General features: G+C 41.2%; 2 protein-coding genes and 1 long non-coding RNA gene across 3 annotated transcripts; 1 reads left to right on the top strand and 2 right to left on the bottom strand.

Moving 5' to 3' along the window:
- The first annotated feature begins 1,228 nt into the window (after window positions 1-1,228).
- LOC116686157 (uncharacterized) lies at window positions 1,229-2,791 on the top strand. The gene is made up of 3 exons (XM_032511126.1): window positions 1,229-1,946; window positions 2,200-2,418; window positions 2,510-2,791. The coding sequence occupies exons 1-3, from the start codon at window positions 1,288-1,290 to the stop codon at window positions 2,715-2,717; spliced, it is 1,086 nt and encodes a 361-aa protein (XP_032367017.1). The 5' UTR covers window positions 1,229-1,287; the 3' UTR covers window positions 2,718-2,791.
- A 251-nt stretch (window positions 2,792-3,042) lies between these two features.
- Window positions 3,043-5,203, bottom strand: LOC116686148 (G2/M phase-specific E3 ubiquitin-protein ligase-like). Its single transcript, XM_032511116.1, has 4 exons — window positions 5,009-5,203; window positions 4,609-4,781; window positions 3,379-3,593; window positions 3,043-3,299 (listed from the first exon to the last, which is right to left on the bottom strand). Exons 1-4 carry the CDS (start codon window positions 5,201-5,203, stop codon window positions 3,064-3,066), a joined length of 819 nt encoding a protein of 272 aa, XP_032367007.1. The 3' UTR covers window positions 3,043-3,063.
- A 1,696-nt stretch (window positions 5,204-6,899) lies between these two features.
- On the bottom strand, window positions 6,900-7,548 carry LOC116686158 (uncharacterized). The gene is made up of 3 exons (XR_004331165.1): window positions 7,336-7,548; window positions 7,167-7,246; window positions 6,900-6,911 (listed from the first exon to the last, which is right to left on the bottom strand). It is a non-coding gene; the product is annotated as an uncharacterized LOC116686158 (long non-coding RNA).
- Window positions 7,549-16,445: the final 8,897 nt, after the last annotated feature.

Below are 16,445 nucleotides of genomic sequence, written 5' to 3'. Positions count from 1 at the left end.
GCGTGTTTTACCATGAAAGCTGATATTTGTCACTAGCAACCTACATTGTCACCTGTCTAATACAGTTGTATTTTTAGCTTTGGACAAAACCGTTTAGGAGTTATGCAGCGAAAGTGGGACGTGCGTAATGTTCATCGGTCCCTCCTGGAGGGACGAATGAAACAGCATGCGGGGACGAATGAAACATACAGTTTAAGCCATATAACCTTCCAACAACTTTAATTTTTACTGTATTCATGGATGGTACTTCCAAGAGGTGGTATTATAGATAGATGGTGCAGGACTATGCGTCTTTGTGAACGTCTGTTATAAATAATTGCCGTCATCTGAGCGCGTAGAAGCGGTTATTGAAATATCATGCACTGTGGATGACTGGGCTGTTTTTATAGCTAGAACAGTAAGTTTTTCTATTTATATCATGTTTCTATTGTAGAAAATGTCATTTCAGTAGGTTTTTAAATGGGTTAGACCACTGGACATCAAATAACGCGCCCCAAACCGTCACCTCCCTAGGATAACATGGGAAAACTTGACCACCCCTACCTGGTGGGGCTCAAAATATATTTCATCTTTTTTAAACGTTTTCTATGTCTCACCTCATAAATAATTGTATGAACACAGACATTTGTCATTACTTAAAATCCATGGAGTTCCAGCCAGGTCGGGGACAGTTGAAACAGCTGTTTCATCTGTCCCGTACGGTGGACGGGAAGTGCAAAACAACATTACAAAGTCTGAAACACTTTTACAAAGATCGAGACAAATTTACATTTAAAAAACAAATTAACAAAACGCAAAACACTTTTACAAAGAACAAAACAAATTTACATTTTAAAAAACAAATTAACAAGACTCAAAACACTTTTACAAAGAACAAAACAAATTTACATTTTAAAAAACAAATTAACAAGACTCAAAACACTTTTACAAGTCCCGAAACAAATTTACAAACGACAGATTCTTCACGGAAAGGGAATGTACCACACACCGGAAGTGACACGAAGTAATACGGAAGTGACACGGTGGTGTTGGTGAGCGCGGGCAATTCGCGTTGTAGTTGTGGAGTAAATGGCGTAAATGAAGTTTATGGTGACCGAACATGGACTGCGACCGAGGGATATTTTGCCCGTTTTGTGGCAAACACATGAACACATTAACGCGGTTTTGCTTTACGTGTGGCCGGTGTTTGGAGTTTTGAAAGACGCGGACCAGACGGAAACACCGGACATACTGCATCATTGCGTTCAGTATTTCAACGAGGGCCATTCCTACGATGTAATTGTGGACATGATGTCAAGCCTACACGGTGTAAACATCAGCTTGAGGACTCTTAAAAGTAAACTGAACGAAGCCGGGTTGTACCGCCGAAAGGATTATTCCTCTCCAAACACCGTGAGTAACGCCATCAGATTGGAACTTCGTGGACCTGGACAACTATTTGGCTACCGCACGATGTGGCAGGTACTTAAACAAAAGTACAATCTTCGAGTGAAGAGAGATGATGTGATGAATTTGCTCCGGGAGCTTAATCCTCGAGGGTGTGAGAGCAGAACACGCAGAAGGTTTACAAGAAGAACCTACCACTCAATGGGACCTAACTATATGTGGCACGCAGATGGTTATGATAAACTTAAGCCATTCGGTTTGGCCATTTCGGGATGCATAGATGGATTTTCACGTAAAGTACTGTGGCTTGAATGTGGACCAACAAATAATAACCCAACGGTGATTGCTCACTATTTCATGTCATGTGTGCAAAACCTCGGTGTCATCCCCATGAGACTGAGGACTGATTGCGGCACTGAGAACGGCATAATGGCTGCAATTCAATGTACCCTACGCCACCATCACAGTGACTACTACTCTGGAGCGTCCAGTCACATGTACGGCTCATCTATAAATAACCAGCGTATTGAGTCCTGGTGGTCTATATTTAGAAAGGGGAGGTGAGTGAACGTTCATAAAGGCTCATTGCATCTTTTGGTCATTTGATTTTCTACTCTGGAACGAGTAATAGAAAAAGAAAAAACGAGCACAATAAAAAATCTGAAAAAATATAAGGAAGGTAGTTTCTGAAAAGAAAATTGAATGACCAAAAGATGCACAACCCATAAATTTCATTACAACTAATCTTTGATTTTATTATTCAAACATGTATACACTTAAAGGTTTAACTAAAATGTATATCCGTTTCTATAGGTCTCAGTTCTGGATGGAGTTATTTACAGACCTTAGAGATGCCGGATACTTTAACGGGAGTCATGAGCATCAGTGTCTCTTGAGATACTGCTTCGGTGAGGTTATTCAGAAGGACTTAGATGAGTGTGTGAGACTGTGGAACAGTCACAGGATTCGCCCTTCCAGAACAGCAGCATGTCCAGGAGGAGTGCCCAATGAACTCTACTACTTACCACACAGGTGATACATTGGTGATAAATAGGTAAAGGTATTAATCTAACGTTTTAGTTTAAATGAAAACAAATGCAATTATGTTTTCTATTTAACATAGGTTTGGTTCCAGAGACTGTGCATTTCCAATTCAACAGGCTGAATTGGATGCCCTTCCTGAGGCTAGCCTGTTCATTACTCCTTGTGGGGACCCAAACATGCAGGAGTACTTGGACTTTGCCATGGACCACAATCAGTTACTGAAGCCAGAAAACTGGGAGTCTGCATCAGAACTGTACATGATTCTAAAAGAAATGGCTCGGCTATGAAAGGATCAAAAAGGGAGTTTTTATTGTAGTGGTGGAACACTGTCTGAACACAATGTTTACGAATCTGTCACCCACAGCTTTGCTGTTTAAGTGTAAAGTAAATTAATCAAAAATAGTAATGTTATTAAAATTTTGTAGTAAAGAACAACTTCTTTAAGTACTTCTTTATCTAAAACAGTGACAATTAAGGGATCCCAGTCACAGATCTAAAACATTTTTAAAATGTTAACTGAGAAAAAACACATGCTCACATACTGTTATTGTTATTATAAAATCAACTTTGGCAACTTCACATTAAAGTGCACCTTTAACAACAACTTTAACTCTGAGTCATCCATCATATAGCTTAGAAACAGCCAAATCCTGGACTATTTTGAATTCCAAAGTCCATTTGTGACTTAAACAAAGTGAATGAGTCTAGGAGTGGTAATCTCAAGGAGTTTGAACATGTGTTTGCCATGGGGAACGCAGAGTCATCCAGGAACTCTATTTGTGGCGGTGGTTCCAAGCCAGATGGGGGAAGTGAAGACAGCCCAGTAGCAAACATCAAAACATCTTCCACAGACACAGCAGCCTGGCCTTCTACAAAGAAAAACAATTCAGATAAATCATTGACATGCGTTTTCTTAACTTGTTATAAAAAACAAATAAACTAACAAACCTTCACAATCAAGGAGATAATCTGCCCAATAGGCCATGGTTTGACTTTCTTTAAGTCGTCGATTACTCCCTGATGGACTGAGGTCGGGTTTGAAGAGTTTCTCAAGTTCAAAAGCAGTGAGTCGCTTTTCAGTGTGGCACAGAACAGGGGCCAGCAAAGTAGGGTGTTGCTGTAGTGCAGTCAAAAACTCCAGGGTTGAAAGACCATCTCTGAATCTACATGGTGAACACAAACATTGATTCACTGTTGTATAGTGCCAATTTAAATTATCTAAAGAAAACAAATATTCTCTTCAATTACTACCACCTTAAACATTTGGGGGGAAATTGTTGTGTTGACCATTGAATTAAAAAAACCTATTTTTGCATTGCACATTAAAAGTTAATTGTTACAATCTAAGGTTTAAGACCAAAGACGGAATGGCTAGGTGGCTTGAGCACTTTACAGTGCTCAGAAAGTCTACACATCCCATGCAATTTTTCAAAACTTTGAGTTAGAGATTTCATATAAAATATTATTCGTCATCAGTCTACACACAATACATCAAGCTAGGCAAAACAGGTTTTGAGAAAATTGTAGCAAATTTATAAAAAGAAGAAAAAAACTAAATATCACATTTGCTGAGTTAGTGAGCCTTTTCTCAGTATGCTGTTGAAGCACCTATGGAAGTAATTCCAGCTGGATTCTCGTGTATGAAGCTACAGCCTTACACACCCATCAACATCCCCACACTCTTTATATGTATATTTTCATGGACACTTACACTAAAACCTGCGTGTGACTGGATCTCTATGAGAACTGAGGGCAGGAATAGATTCAGATGTAAGTGACACTGGTACAGTATTGAGCAGGTGGTTGGATAAAAAGCAGCAGTCATCAAGGGTTTGATGGATCAAGTGAGCCTCAAACCATCACTCTGCTGCCAGATGTGTAGCAGATGTGGATGGATAACTTTAAGGGGTAACTGGACTTATTTTCCTCTTGAACTTTATGGAGTTAGTCAGGAAGAGAATCTAATTTCTGTTTTTGCTTTGTCATTATGATGTTTTGTGTGTAGATTGATGAGGAAAAAGACAGAAGGAAGTGACATCACATAGTTGAAATACACTAAGGTACAAATTCTGTCACAGTGACAAATTGATAACAGATATACATGTTTGCATAAACCAAACATGGAGACAATGAGGCATTTAACTAAAACATACATAATATTTATAAAAGGAATCTTACCTGTCAATTACAGATGAGTTGCGGTCAATAATATACCACTGAAGGTAGTCGGACACGATTTCTTTCTTTTCTTCGACAGTAGCCACGTGCCTCAGACAACCTGCTGTCTGTAACATTGTGCTGTGTCTCATCATGCATTCTTGCAGAGCATCCAATGAAGCAGCACTCTCAATCTGAAAGACATGAAAAGACAAACACCCCAGTCAATAACTGTATGCACTATATCTCCTAGCCTATTTTAATGACATACATAGCATGGTGTAATTTTACAGCATCAAAGACTAATAAATTAATGAAACAAATTCTGCACGTGATATAGGAATTAAACATTGTCTCAAAACACTTCAGGAACTATGTAAAACTCTGCCCTACCATACTGTAGCCCTTATGCTATTCTCACCTCTTGCAAAGCTTTCCCTATGTCTTCATCAGTTATTAAATTAATTGGTGCTTTGAATGAAGGCTGGCCTGAAAGATAATGTACAAGATCTTCTGACAGGAAATGGGGTCCTGGACCTCCATGCACAACTGACACAGCAATCATCTTTCCTGCCAGGTAGTACTCATCCTCCCTAACAGCTGTGAATGAAGTCATAATAAAATTATAACAAAATGCATTATATACTGTAATATACAGCATATGTCATGTGATATATATGGTCAATGATCAAACCAACCATAGTAGCCTATAGTACAATCTAACCCATATGCATACCATTTGCATTGTGAACCAGAAACGGGCTTTGGTCCATCAAAAATGGGCCGGTCTTTTAGGTGTTCATAGTAGAGTTAAAAACTCTCGTCTTGGACCACCGTGTCAATTCCCTCTTCCAAAACACCAGTATCATCAGTAAATTTGACCAGCATGTCACAGGTTTCAGAATATGTTGTACGCTTGAAACCTCTGACTGCCCAATCCCAAACATTAGCCCTTGAGATGTTGAACCGACTGACTCTTTTATGATCAATAGGAAGCGACAGGTTTGCCACGATGTCAGGTAATGAAATGTCCGTCTCCTCCCTGTAATGACAAAAAGTGACTTCATTTGTGAATATTCCAGATATACCAGAACTATTGCACTGTAAAATAATGGAGTGCTATAGTCAAAAGCTGTCATATTACATTGCTGTGTGTTGGATATTCTTCACATTGACAGCAACAGGCTCTTCATCCTCTGGCTCAACATTGGGTGAAAACAGGTCTGTGTATTACTGTTGGAAATGACCATTTCCATGTTAAAACATCTTACAAACAAAAATGCCTTCCCCATGTATTGTAATATAAATTTCAGTCATATTTTATTTTTTTTACTTACCTGTAGCAAGAATTTTTTTTGGATTTGTTTCAGGTGATCCAGATCCTCAGCATCAGATATTACTATCTGAAAAACAGAGTAAAATGTCTGAAACAACAACACAAATTGAAGCAAGAAATGTAACGCAGCCACAGTCTCCTTTTACCTGCTGGCTGAATTGTGAATGTCCTGGTGCTGTCTGAAACATGATAAAAACACAAATGATTAGCTCATGATAAAGACTATAATGTAGTTTGAGTAACATAGTAGTAGGTGGGTCTTTTCTAGTGGCCAGGGTGCTTTGGGCTAGAGTGGGTGTTGGATCTTAAAACCAGCAGGTGTCCTTCCGCGTACAATAGTCAAATCATGTAAACATTATGTATGCAGCCAAATTTATTGGTTGATTATCACTAGAAAAAAACATTGTCTCTCATTACATCTATTTGACTCCTGACAAAGTTCGAAAAAAAGTTTGTTTATTGGTCAGGTTGACGCGCCAATTCAATAAAGGTCTATGTGAGACCCACAATGATGTGGGGACTATGGATGGACTGGATCATTCTCATATTTTTTAATAGTTGGTTAATTTGTGCCATTTGTGTTTATAAACCTGAAAGAGAAACTGTATTCTGTAGGTTTATTCGTTAAGTAAAGCTCAGACAGGCAGCTGTGTGGCCTTTAGGTAGGGAGCAAGTTACAGAACAGTCATAGCAGTAGCAACGTTGAGCTCATGTGCAGGGTTCTGTATTTCCAGGTGAGCAAAGTGGAAAATAAATCTCCAAAAATAGCAATATAAATGTTAATGTGTATGTGAATGGTGTGAAATATCTGCTAAATAGCACTCTACCCGGTTGAAAGCACTGTAACCCAATAAATTAATTATTATTCCAGTCAAGAACTAAAGAATAATTTCAACCCATGCAGCCAGAAAGTTCTGTGTCCAAGCGTGCCACACCTACCTTTCATCTTCTAGTTTGGGTGAGGAGTACTCGTTTTTGGTTCAAAAACCTGAGAGGAAATTGATAAAATTATCAATAGCTTCTATTGGTTGTCCATTCACATACATACAATCAATGCTGAATAGTTGTATGTGTTACTGTATAATAGTACTGCAAAATAATCAAAACAAGCCACTTTTACCACTAAAATATTGACCAGGACATATTTTATGCTTAAAATCCAATGTACATCTAATAAAGTAATACAATACAAATATTTACATAAATACATACATATTTTAAAAAAGAGAAGTAACTGATGTACCAAAGTGTCAGCTTGATTGAATTCGGCTCTGCTCCTTGTTGTGATGACAATTTCAGAATCAGAGTCTGAGGTATCATCCACTGAAAATAATAAATCAAACAACCATTATCTATTCTCCAGCAGAGTATCTAAACATGTAAAAAAATATGAAATCATGAGATCCACTAACCTCCTTTATAGTGTTTTTCTAGGCAAATGAAAAAAGTGATCCTGGAATATGCCTTTCCTATTTCCTTTTTATATTCTGCCAATTTGAATGGCCTTTCTGACCCGGGCACATGGACCACCTCTGAGCAGTCTGGATACAAAAGGACATAAGGTCCTTCGTGCATGTCCTTGTTAAATGTTCTCATTTTCTGCACAGCTTGTTTCAGTAGATCAGGTTGCTTACTTCTGGTCTGTAAATACCGGGAGGTTTTCTCTAGAGGTTTTAAATCAGTTCCATCAGTTCCATGTGGCACCATCAAATCCTACGTTTATCTAGTAAAAAAATATATAAATAATTTATACGTAGGTAAAATAATATACACATACACACAATACATATAGAGCTTTGCAAAAAATGTATAAGACGGTCAAACTTAACTGGACGTTTTTTTTCTTTTTAGGCCTATTTCTTCGTTTTGGCCCGTAATTAAAAGCCTGGCGTTCTTTAGACTTGGAGCTTCTGTACTCCATGAACTGTTTGTATGATGGGCATGGATGTTCGGCTGAAATGGACAGAGTTCCGTTTCAAAATAGAAAGTCAGCAGCCGCTCAAGAAAATCATAGCATTACTGACTTTTATTCACATGGCCCCAGATAGATAGCATTTTTTGTTTTGCTACACTTACTTTGATTAACACTGTCCGGCTGGCGAGACGACGCCTGTGTTACAAGTGTTTCCGTCTGGTCCGGTCTTTCAGAAAAATCAAACACCGGCCACACGTAAAGCAAAACGCGTCTAAGTGTTCATGTGTGCGCACAAACGGCAAAAATATCCCTCGGTCGCAGTCCATGTTCGGTCACCATAAACTTTTACCCATACTCCACAACTACAACGCGAATGCCCGCGCTCACCAACACCGGTCACTCCGTATTACTTCGTGTCACTTCCGGTGTGTGGTACTTCCCTTTCCGTGAAGAATCTGTCGTTGTAAATTTGTTTCGGACTTGTAAAGGTTTGAGTCTTGTTAATTTGTTTTTTAAAATTAAATTGTTTTGTCTTTGTAAAAGTGTTTGAGTCTTGTTATTGTTTTTTAAATGTAAATTTGTTTGTGCTTGAAAAGTGTTTTGCGTGTTTGTTAATTTGTTTTAAATGTAATTTGTCGATCTTTGTAAAAGTGTTTCAGACTTTGTAATGTTGTTTTGCACTTCCGGCCACCGTAGTCCCGACACGGACATATGACATTACAGCTGTTTTGCTTATCATGTAAACAGCATGAAATAGAAAGTCTGGGATTGTGGAGAACACTAATGGTCTACCGAAATGAGCCTGTAGTCAAACCTTTAAATGAAAAAACCCTCATTACTAATCAAAAAATGTGAAGCTAATGAAGTTTACTTTTGACATCAAAACTCGTTTTATCGGCTGTAACTCCGCGAAAAAGGAAATAACAGGAAGATTTGGCTGATAGAAGGAGGTTAACATGTCTAGTTCAGACCTAAGGAAGTTGTCTATCATCACTGCACTCGGAGAAACTGGAATGTTTCATCCGTCCCGCGTTTCAATGTCCCGGCTCTCCTAGTTTGTGTTGGTGCTGCTGCTGTATTGTATTTGCGGAGAAGACGCCGTACTAGAGATTTGGGTTCACGACACTCCGGACCGTTATCATTGGAGAGTATCCAGGCTGGTGCAGCAACTGTTCGGCTGATGACGAGAGGTTCCAGCAGCACTTCAGCTGGACACGGAGCAGTTTGACAGTGTGTTGTCCAAAGTGGGGCCGCTCATATGATGAATAGCACCAATTACCGCCGGCAATGTGTCCTGCTGAGCGTCTGGCTATTTGCTGACGGTTCTGTCCAAAGGGGACTCATGCACTATTGTGCCAGCTATCTATGGGAGGTGAGCACTGTGTCCACATTGCCCCCAGGTCTGCAGGGATTTGGGACTCCATGGTAAAAGAGTACATGCCAGTGCCCACCACCGATGGTTCTGGCATTGCGAGGGTTTTACCATCGGTGGGCTTTCCCCAACTACCTTGGATCCATTGTGGGAAACATGTGGTAATTAAGGCTCCGACAATTCAGGGTCATGTATTTAATTACAGGGGACTTATTCAGTTGTGCTTCGGCAGTGGTAGATGCCCAATACTGCTTTTGGGTAGTGGATGTGGCAGCTACGGGCGGACGAGTGATGGCGGTGTCCTGGCCACTCCACTTTCGGCGGTCCACTGCTGGACAGGACGCTTGGCCTGCCACAGGATGCTCTGCTGCGGAAGCTGAGCATCCAGGACCGCAGCCACATTTTTATTGCGGATGAGGCTTTCCCACTGGCCACAACCTCATGCGGCCTTTCCGGCTTCAACCACTTGGCAGGCGTAGAGTATTCAACTTCAGGCTGTACCTGCTAGGTCTGAATGCGTATGTACAGAGGAGTCGTTGGGGTCAGCCCTGCAAATGTGGATGCCTGTGTGAAGGCTACCTATGTCTGCATAATTTCTTGAGGAGGACTCCAAGACGCCAACCAGGGCGACTATTCCACACCAAGCTGCGGACGTGAAGTTGCTGGCCTACAGGCAGTAACTGGGGTGGGCAGCAACAACTACAGGGAGGCCATCCGTGTCCGGGAGACATTTACGCCTATTTCTCCACCGAGGGAGCTGTCAGCTGGCAACCGGAGCATAAGCTAGTGCTTCCAACGGCTCTTTTCAGAGCCACCAATACATAGAAAGCAAGTTTCCATAGCTAAGCACCTATACAATTTAAACTATATAACATGGATTTCAAATAAAAAAAACAACCAGAGTTGAAAATATTTTACAATAATAGTGGGAAAAATACAATACAATACAATTTTCCTTAACTTTTATTATATCATTAACTATATTATTAGTATACTTTTATTATGTGTATTGGTGTGAATGTACGTGTACGTGCACGTGCATATGAGGGAGAGAGAACAGGGGGCAGCTGACAGCACTGCGAGGGTAACAAGCTTACTAACACCCCACAGTGTTGTCAGTTGCACCCGTCCCCTCAGCCCAAGGGTCAACCTCACGACCCTTTGCCTCATAACCAGGCGAGTGATCTCAAACTTCAGATCCTGCCTGTTTTCAAACAGTGATTTGAAGTTTCTGCAGGCTTTTAAAAGATAGATCCACTATCTTCAGGAGGAGGCTGAGGAGGAGGAGACGGGCTGGGAACAGGTACCGGTCTGTTGCTCACAGCCTCCAATGCTGTGAGTAGTCTCTCCTCAAAGTCAGAGGTGTGGGGCCTCTCTTCTCTGGGTGGGCTGGCTTGCTTTGCACTGGTGTGTTGTCTGATGCTGAGCTGTGGTGCCTGCTTTGTGCTGACTGTACCCCGTGGCAGTATCCTGTCCTTGGCCAGTGTCACTGTCATCAAGACTTCCCCTCCACCCATATTAGTGGACGTTGGCTGGTCCTCCATAAAAGGTTGAGGAAGCCCATGACCGCACTGTACCGCCATGGCCGGACCATGCTTGCACCCGCGCTACTCCTTTGCACTGTAAAACTTTGATGTAAATTACAGCTAAAATCTCAAAGTATTTTACTGTTTTTTAAGGTATACAGTAAGTGGCATTGCATTCTGGGGAAAATAATAATATTACACCGCATTTCTGCAGAATGTTGCAGATTCAGATTTACTGTTAATCGCAGGCATCTGGGAAACTAAAGAAAAAAGCGGGGATTACAATTGAAATCTTTTTTTTTTACCAGCTCTTTGAAGACATGCAGCGCATTTTGCGTTGTCACTCTTCCAAATTAGCTTTCAGGGCAGCAAATGTGTTTTATTAAGACAATAGATTAGTAGCTAATAATAGTGAGAAAATATTTAGCACATAACAGAACATTTTTCACGGCAGAGTGTGTGTGTGTGGCGGTGTGTGTGGTGGGGGGGTGAGACGACGACAGGTTGATGCATATCAGTCTCTGAGGAAAGCGCGTGGAAACGGACAGTAACTGCACCAAGAGGACGCCAGTCAGCGGATTTTTCAACATTTATGTAAGTTTGAAACTATTTTGTTTGCCTGCAGCTTTGTTAAGAACAGTTTTATCGAGAATCTTTTGTCAGATATGGCAGCCGATCACCCAGTAACGTTAAGTTAAGCTAGCTAGCGTAGAGTAGGGTAATGTTAGCTAGCTAACGTTGTGTGACAGGTCAATAACAGCATTAACGTTAGCTTCCTATGAGAGGATTGTCCTCAGGGAGTTTAACGTTACACTGTACACGCATTTAGAAAACTCCTTAAACGCAGTGCTGCCCCCTACTATATTTGCTCGGATTTTCTTATAAAAACATAACTTTACTCGCTAGTAACAGACTTTTGTGCAAAAAAGAGAATGTTATACTATTGACGTTTTTATTCATTTTTATATATTTTCAAACGGTTTCATGGTCAGTTTTGTGGCTCATATTTAAATTTTTTCCAAAGATTTTAGGCGGACTTTTTGTTTGCTAATGAACTTGTTGTCATATTTGCTCTAAAACTATACTTTAGAAAACTGAGTTTTTTGTGCACAGAAGAATAATATTGACGTGTTATCTATCCATTTTCAAACGGTTTTATTGTCAATTTTGTGGCTCTATGTTTCATTTTCAAATACACTTTTGGCTGACTTTTTTTGCTAAGGAGCATTGAAATTGAAACGCGGCTTAATTTTTGCTCCTTTTCATCTAAAACTATAGGTAACAGGCTTTTTTTTTTCTTTTTTTAAGCAGATGAACATTTCAAAATGTTCTTTTGTCAAATGTGGTGCATGACTGTGACACAAAATTTGCATTTGTTAGGCATATGAAAATCACAGTAATGTCCCTAACTTATCTTTCATGTGCCCTACCTAATTGTAAGCGTACATTCAGAAACATAACGGTTTTCAAAACCATGTATATAGAGATCACCCAGATAAAAATAAGAGGCTAACTGGTAACGTTAACGCTACAAGTCTTTTTGTTGGCCATGAAATAATGTCTTGTCATGTGGATTTTTGCACCGTCAAGTGTGACAATATTTAATTTCCACTCTCATTTAAAGAGCTCATATTAAAGAGGGCAGGTAGTTTCTTGTCCACATACAAACTGTTATAAAGTATTCTCTGGGGTGTCTACATTTTCATCACATTGTCAAGGATCACACAAAAAAAGTGCAGTGGGATGTGTGTGGAAGCCATCCGACGTCAGAAAGAGGAGCAGGAAATTCAGCAGAGAGTGTCAGTGAGCAGGTCGCAGGCGTGAGTGAACAGACAGAAGTCATGGGCAGGCAGGGTTAGGGTTAGGGGTAGGGTTAGGGTTAGGGTTAGGGGTTAGGTTGGGTGGGTTAGGGTGGGTTGGTTAGGGTTAGGGTTACACGTAAGGATTTTAATTTTGGCACTGGCCATTGATCAGAGAGAGAAAAAAAAAAAAAAAAAAAAAAAAAAAAAAACAAAAAAAAAAAAAAACTTTTAAAGAATAAATGAATAAACAACCTCAACAGATGGACTATGTATCGCGGTTGGCAGACGGACTCGTAGTGTAGGGGTAGGATGGTAACCCAGGACCAGGGGAGAAGGTTACGAGACCCAGGCATGGTGACACCAATGGACCGCAAGACAAACAGACAGTGCAGGTACGGGAACACATTGGGCTTTGTGTATAATTGAGGGTAGCAGGGGGTCTTTTTTATTAGAATATAATTTACTTCATGGGAGAAGAAGTACATATAATAGGATGAAAAATAGAAACAACACAAACAATAAGAAGGTCTAAAAGAGAGTTAATAAGTGCTCCAGTTTAAGTTAAGCAAAGTGTAATACAACATAAGCATGCACATTGATAAAATTTAATAATATAAGTGCTAGAAAAAAAATAAAGTGCCAGAGTAAAATCATATATCTAAAATAGAGCATTAAATCAGGTATCACACACGGGAATAAATAATGAATAATAAATAAATAGATCATAATAAATGAAACACACGCTTTATAAATTTGAATAAGAAGCATGCAAAGATAATGGGTAAAATAGTGCTTAAAAAAAACGTACACAAAGCAATGTAGGGCATGGCAACACCATCTAATAATAAAAAATTAAGTAAAAAATTGATAAGACATGCTTAATATATGTGAATAAATTAATTAATCTAAGGAACATATAGGAATAGGAAAGGAAAAGAAGATAGGGTAGAGGAAGCAGCGAGGTGCTCTCCCCACGGGAGACCAGGTTCAATCCCCGCCAGGGAAGACGGAGGTGGACATGCACAATCAAAAAACAAAAAAAATAAAAAAACAAAAACCTTATTATATACAGGGGCTGGGGAGGTAGACGTCATTTAGACCTGTGGGGACGGTGGTTCTAAGAAGGTGGATCCATATTTTTCGGTCTTTTTTTTTGTCCACGGTCCAGGGTCATTGGACCTCCATCCGAAAGATAGATGGCTGGAGGAATGTTCTTGAAAATGTGTGACAATGGGTGTGTGGCAAGTTTCCCTCCCATGTTTATACAGGTGTTGTTTAGTCGGGTAAAGTATGGTATGTTTTGTTCCCCTATATGTGTTTGTGGACAGATGTGCATGTAATGATATAAACAGCATGTGGTGTTGAGAGAATATGATTGAAAGACTGGGTGGGATGCTGCCATGAGGGGTAAAAATGGAATTTTCGGTTTTTATAGAGGTGCTGTGTGTATGGGTTGTGACTGGTTTGTGGGCTGTGTACTGTGACGGACCTAATATTGCTTGAAGATTTTTGTTCTTCCGGTAAGCTGAGATGGTTATTGTGTTCTGAAGCCTGATGTTGCAATTTTAAGGGGGTTGTGTTCGTTTGATATGAAAGTGTAATCTGGTTGTGCGGGGGAATAGGTGGATACAAGTGGTATGATATTTGGTGGTTCCGAAGGCTAGAAGCTGATAGGGGGGCAATTTTTTGTGTGGGTTCTGGGACAAGGTTTGCACCTTCAGGTAGGGGTTGGGGCTAGGGTTGGGGTTAGGGTTGGGGTTCAGGTTAGGTTTGGGGTAGGGTTATGTTAGGATAGGGGTAGGGTTAGGGTAGTTCTTGGGGTAGTCTTAGGGTTAGGGTTAGGGTTGGGGGTTAGGGTCGGTTTGGGTAGGGTTAGGGTTGGGTTAGGGGTGGTTTCTGGGGCAGTCTTGGGTTAGGGTGGCTATACATCCTGGTTAGGGTTAGGGGAGAGACAGTAGGGTTGTGATTGAAGGGTCATAGTGGGGATGGTGGGACGTAAATCTGTTAGGGGGGGGTAAGACCCGAGGTAGGATGTAGGCAAAGGTAGGCATAGTTGGGAAGTGTTAGGTTGGGTTGTAGGGATTGAACAGAACTAGTGCGGGTGAGGGCGGATATTGTGCTGCTCTTATAGCGCGAAGAAATTTTTCTGTAACCCTGGCCTAGGCTTTTGAATTGGCAGTGAGCTGCATGGGGAGACAATCTTGTGAAATGAGAGGGAGACCTTTAATGTGTGTGTGGATGATAGCTCTTTTGTGGGGAGGATCTCTAGGGACGGGAGATACTGTGGTTTGAAAGAAGACTAGGACGTTTTGAAGGAGACGAAGAACTCAACTTGTGATGGTTAATTAACTGCAGGAACACGTGGTGGGTAGCTAGGGAAGTGTAACTTGTGTTGTTGACTTAAATGGAGGGGTGATGGCCGTTGAGAATTTTGTAAGTCCGGAAGAGAGTGATGTCTTGTGTCCGTGCCAAATTGTGTCCAGGAAGCGGAGGTAGAGGGGGGGTTGTATGGACATTTGGTTAGGGTTTCACTCCATTCAATCAAGAAAAATGTTGGCATATGATGGCGCAAACCGTGTTCCCATAGCTGTCCCGTGAATTGTAGTAGTTTGTTATTGAATACAAAGTCATTTTGTTGAGGCACAGTTCCATGGTTGTATTATGATTCTTGATCCGGTCTGCCTGGGTCGGGGTATTTTTGAAAACGCGATTGTATGCCCAATCCTGATGCGGTTTGATGTTGGGTATAAACTGTCTATTCAATGGTGAGAGATGGGAACAGTGGGGAACCAACATGGGTTGATGATATCCAGGAAATGGTAGTGTCCTTTATGAAACTGGGGGTGTTGAGTCGAGAGGGGTCGAGGAAGTGGTCATATACAGTGGAGATGTTGAGGATGTACTAGCAATCGGAAACTATAGGTTGCAGGGGGGTACGTTGTAGGGAATGGTCCAGGTGTGTGGGATCTTTATGGATTTGGTGTAAAGGTTAGAAGTATCTAGGGCGTGGTTGGTCTGGTCGGAAGAGATGATACCTCTGTTTTGCTGTGATGATTTTGTTGTAAAGTGAGTGTGATGTGTTCCTCAATGGCCTGGTTTGTGGTTGGATGCTGATTGGATGGGGCGGTAGTGCCGTGTGGTAGTAGTTGTCGGTTAGATTCAGTGAGGTTTGGTTTCTGTCCATAATGCGGATCTTGGAATTTGTCGGCGGTTTGATGATTATGTGGGATTTTGTGAGGATTTGTGTGTGCCGGCGTTCGTTCGTGACAGTGTGTGATGAACGAGGGGCCTCGTGGAGTGGTTGAGTTGATAGAGATTGGTTAGGTAGTTGAGATGAAGGTTAATTCGTACAGGGGGAGTACTGATGTTGGAGTGGTCCCAGTTGGATCCGGTTGAGTGGAATGGGTGAGACTGAGTGTGGTTGGTGTGGGTGTAGAAAATGCAATGATGGTGCACCGATTAATTTTATCCTTCTGTGGTATTTGTGAAGAGAAAACTGGAATGTTTCATCCGTCCCGCGTTTCAATCGTCCCGGCTCTCCCCTAGTTGTGTTTGGTGCTGCTGCTGTATTGTATTTGCGGAGAAGACGCCGTACTCAGAGATTTTGGGTTCACGACACCCTCCAGGACCGTTATCAATTCGGAGAGTATCACAGGCTGGTGCAGCAACTGCGGCTTGATGACGAGAGGTTCCAGCAGCACTTCAGGCTGGACACGGAGCAGTTTGACAGTGTGTTGTCCAAAGTGGGGCCGCTCATTATGATGAATAGCACCAATTACCGCCGTGCAATGTGTCCTGCTGAGCGTCTGGCTATTTGCCTGCGGTTCTTGTCCACAGGGGACTCCTATGCACTATTGCTGCCAGCTATCATATGGGAGTGAGCACTGTGTCCAACATTGTCCCCCAG

Source organism: Etheostoma spectabile, unplaced genomic scaffold (assembly GCF_008692095.1).
Source record: "Etheostoma spectabile isolate EspeVRDwgs_2016 unplaced genomic scaffold, UIUC_Espe_1.0 scaffold317, whole genome shotgun sequence".
NCBI classification, from domain to species: Eukaryota; Metazoa; Chordata; class Actinopteri; order Perciformes; family Percidae; genus Etheostoma; species Etheostoma spectabile.
Note: the sequence above shows the minus strand (reverse complement) of the source record. Positions and strands in the feature narration are given on the sequence as shown.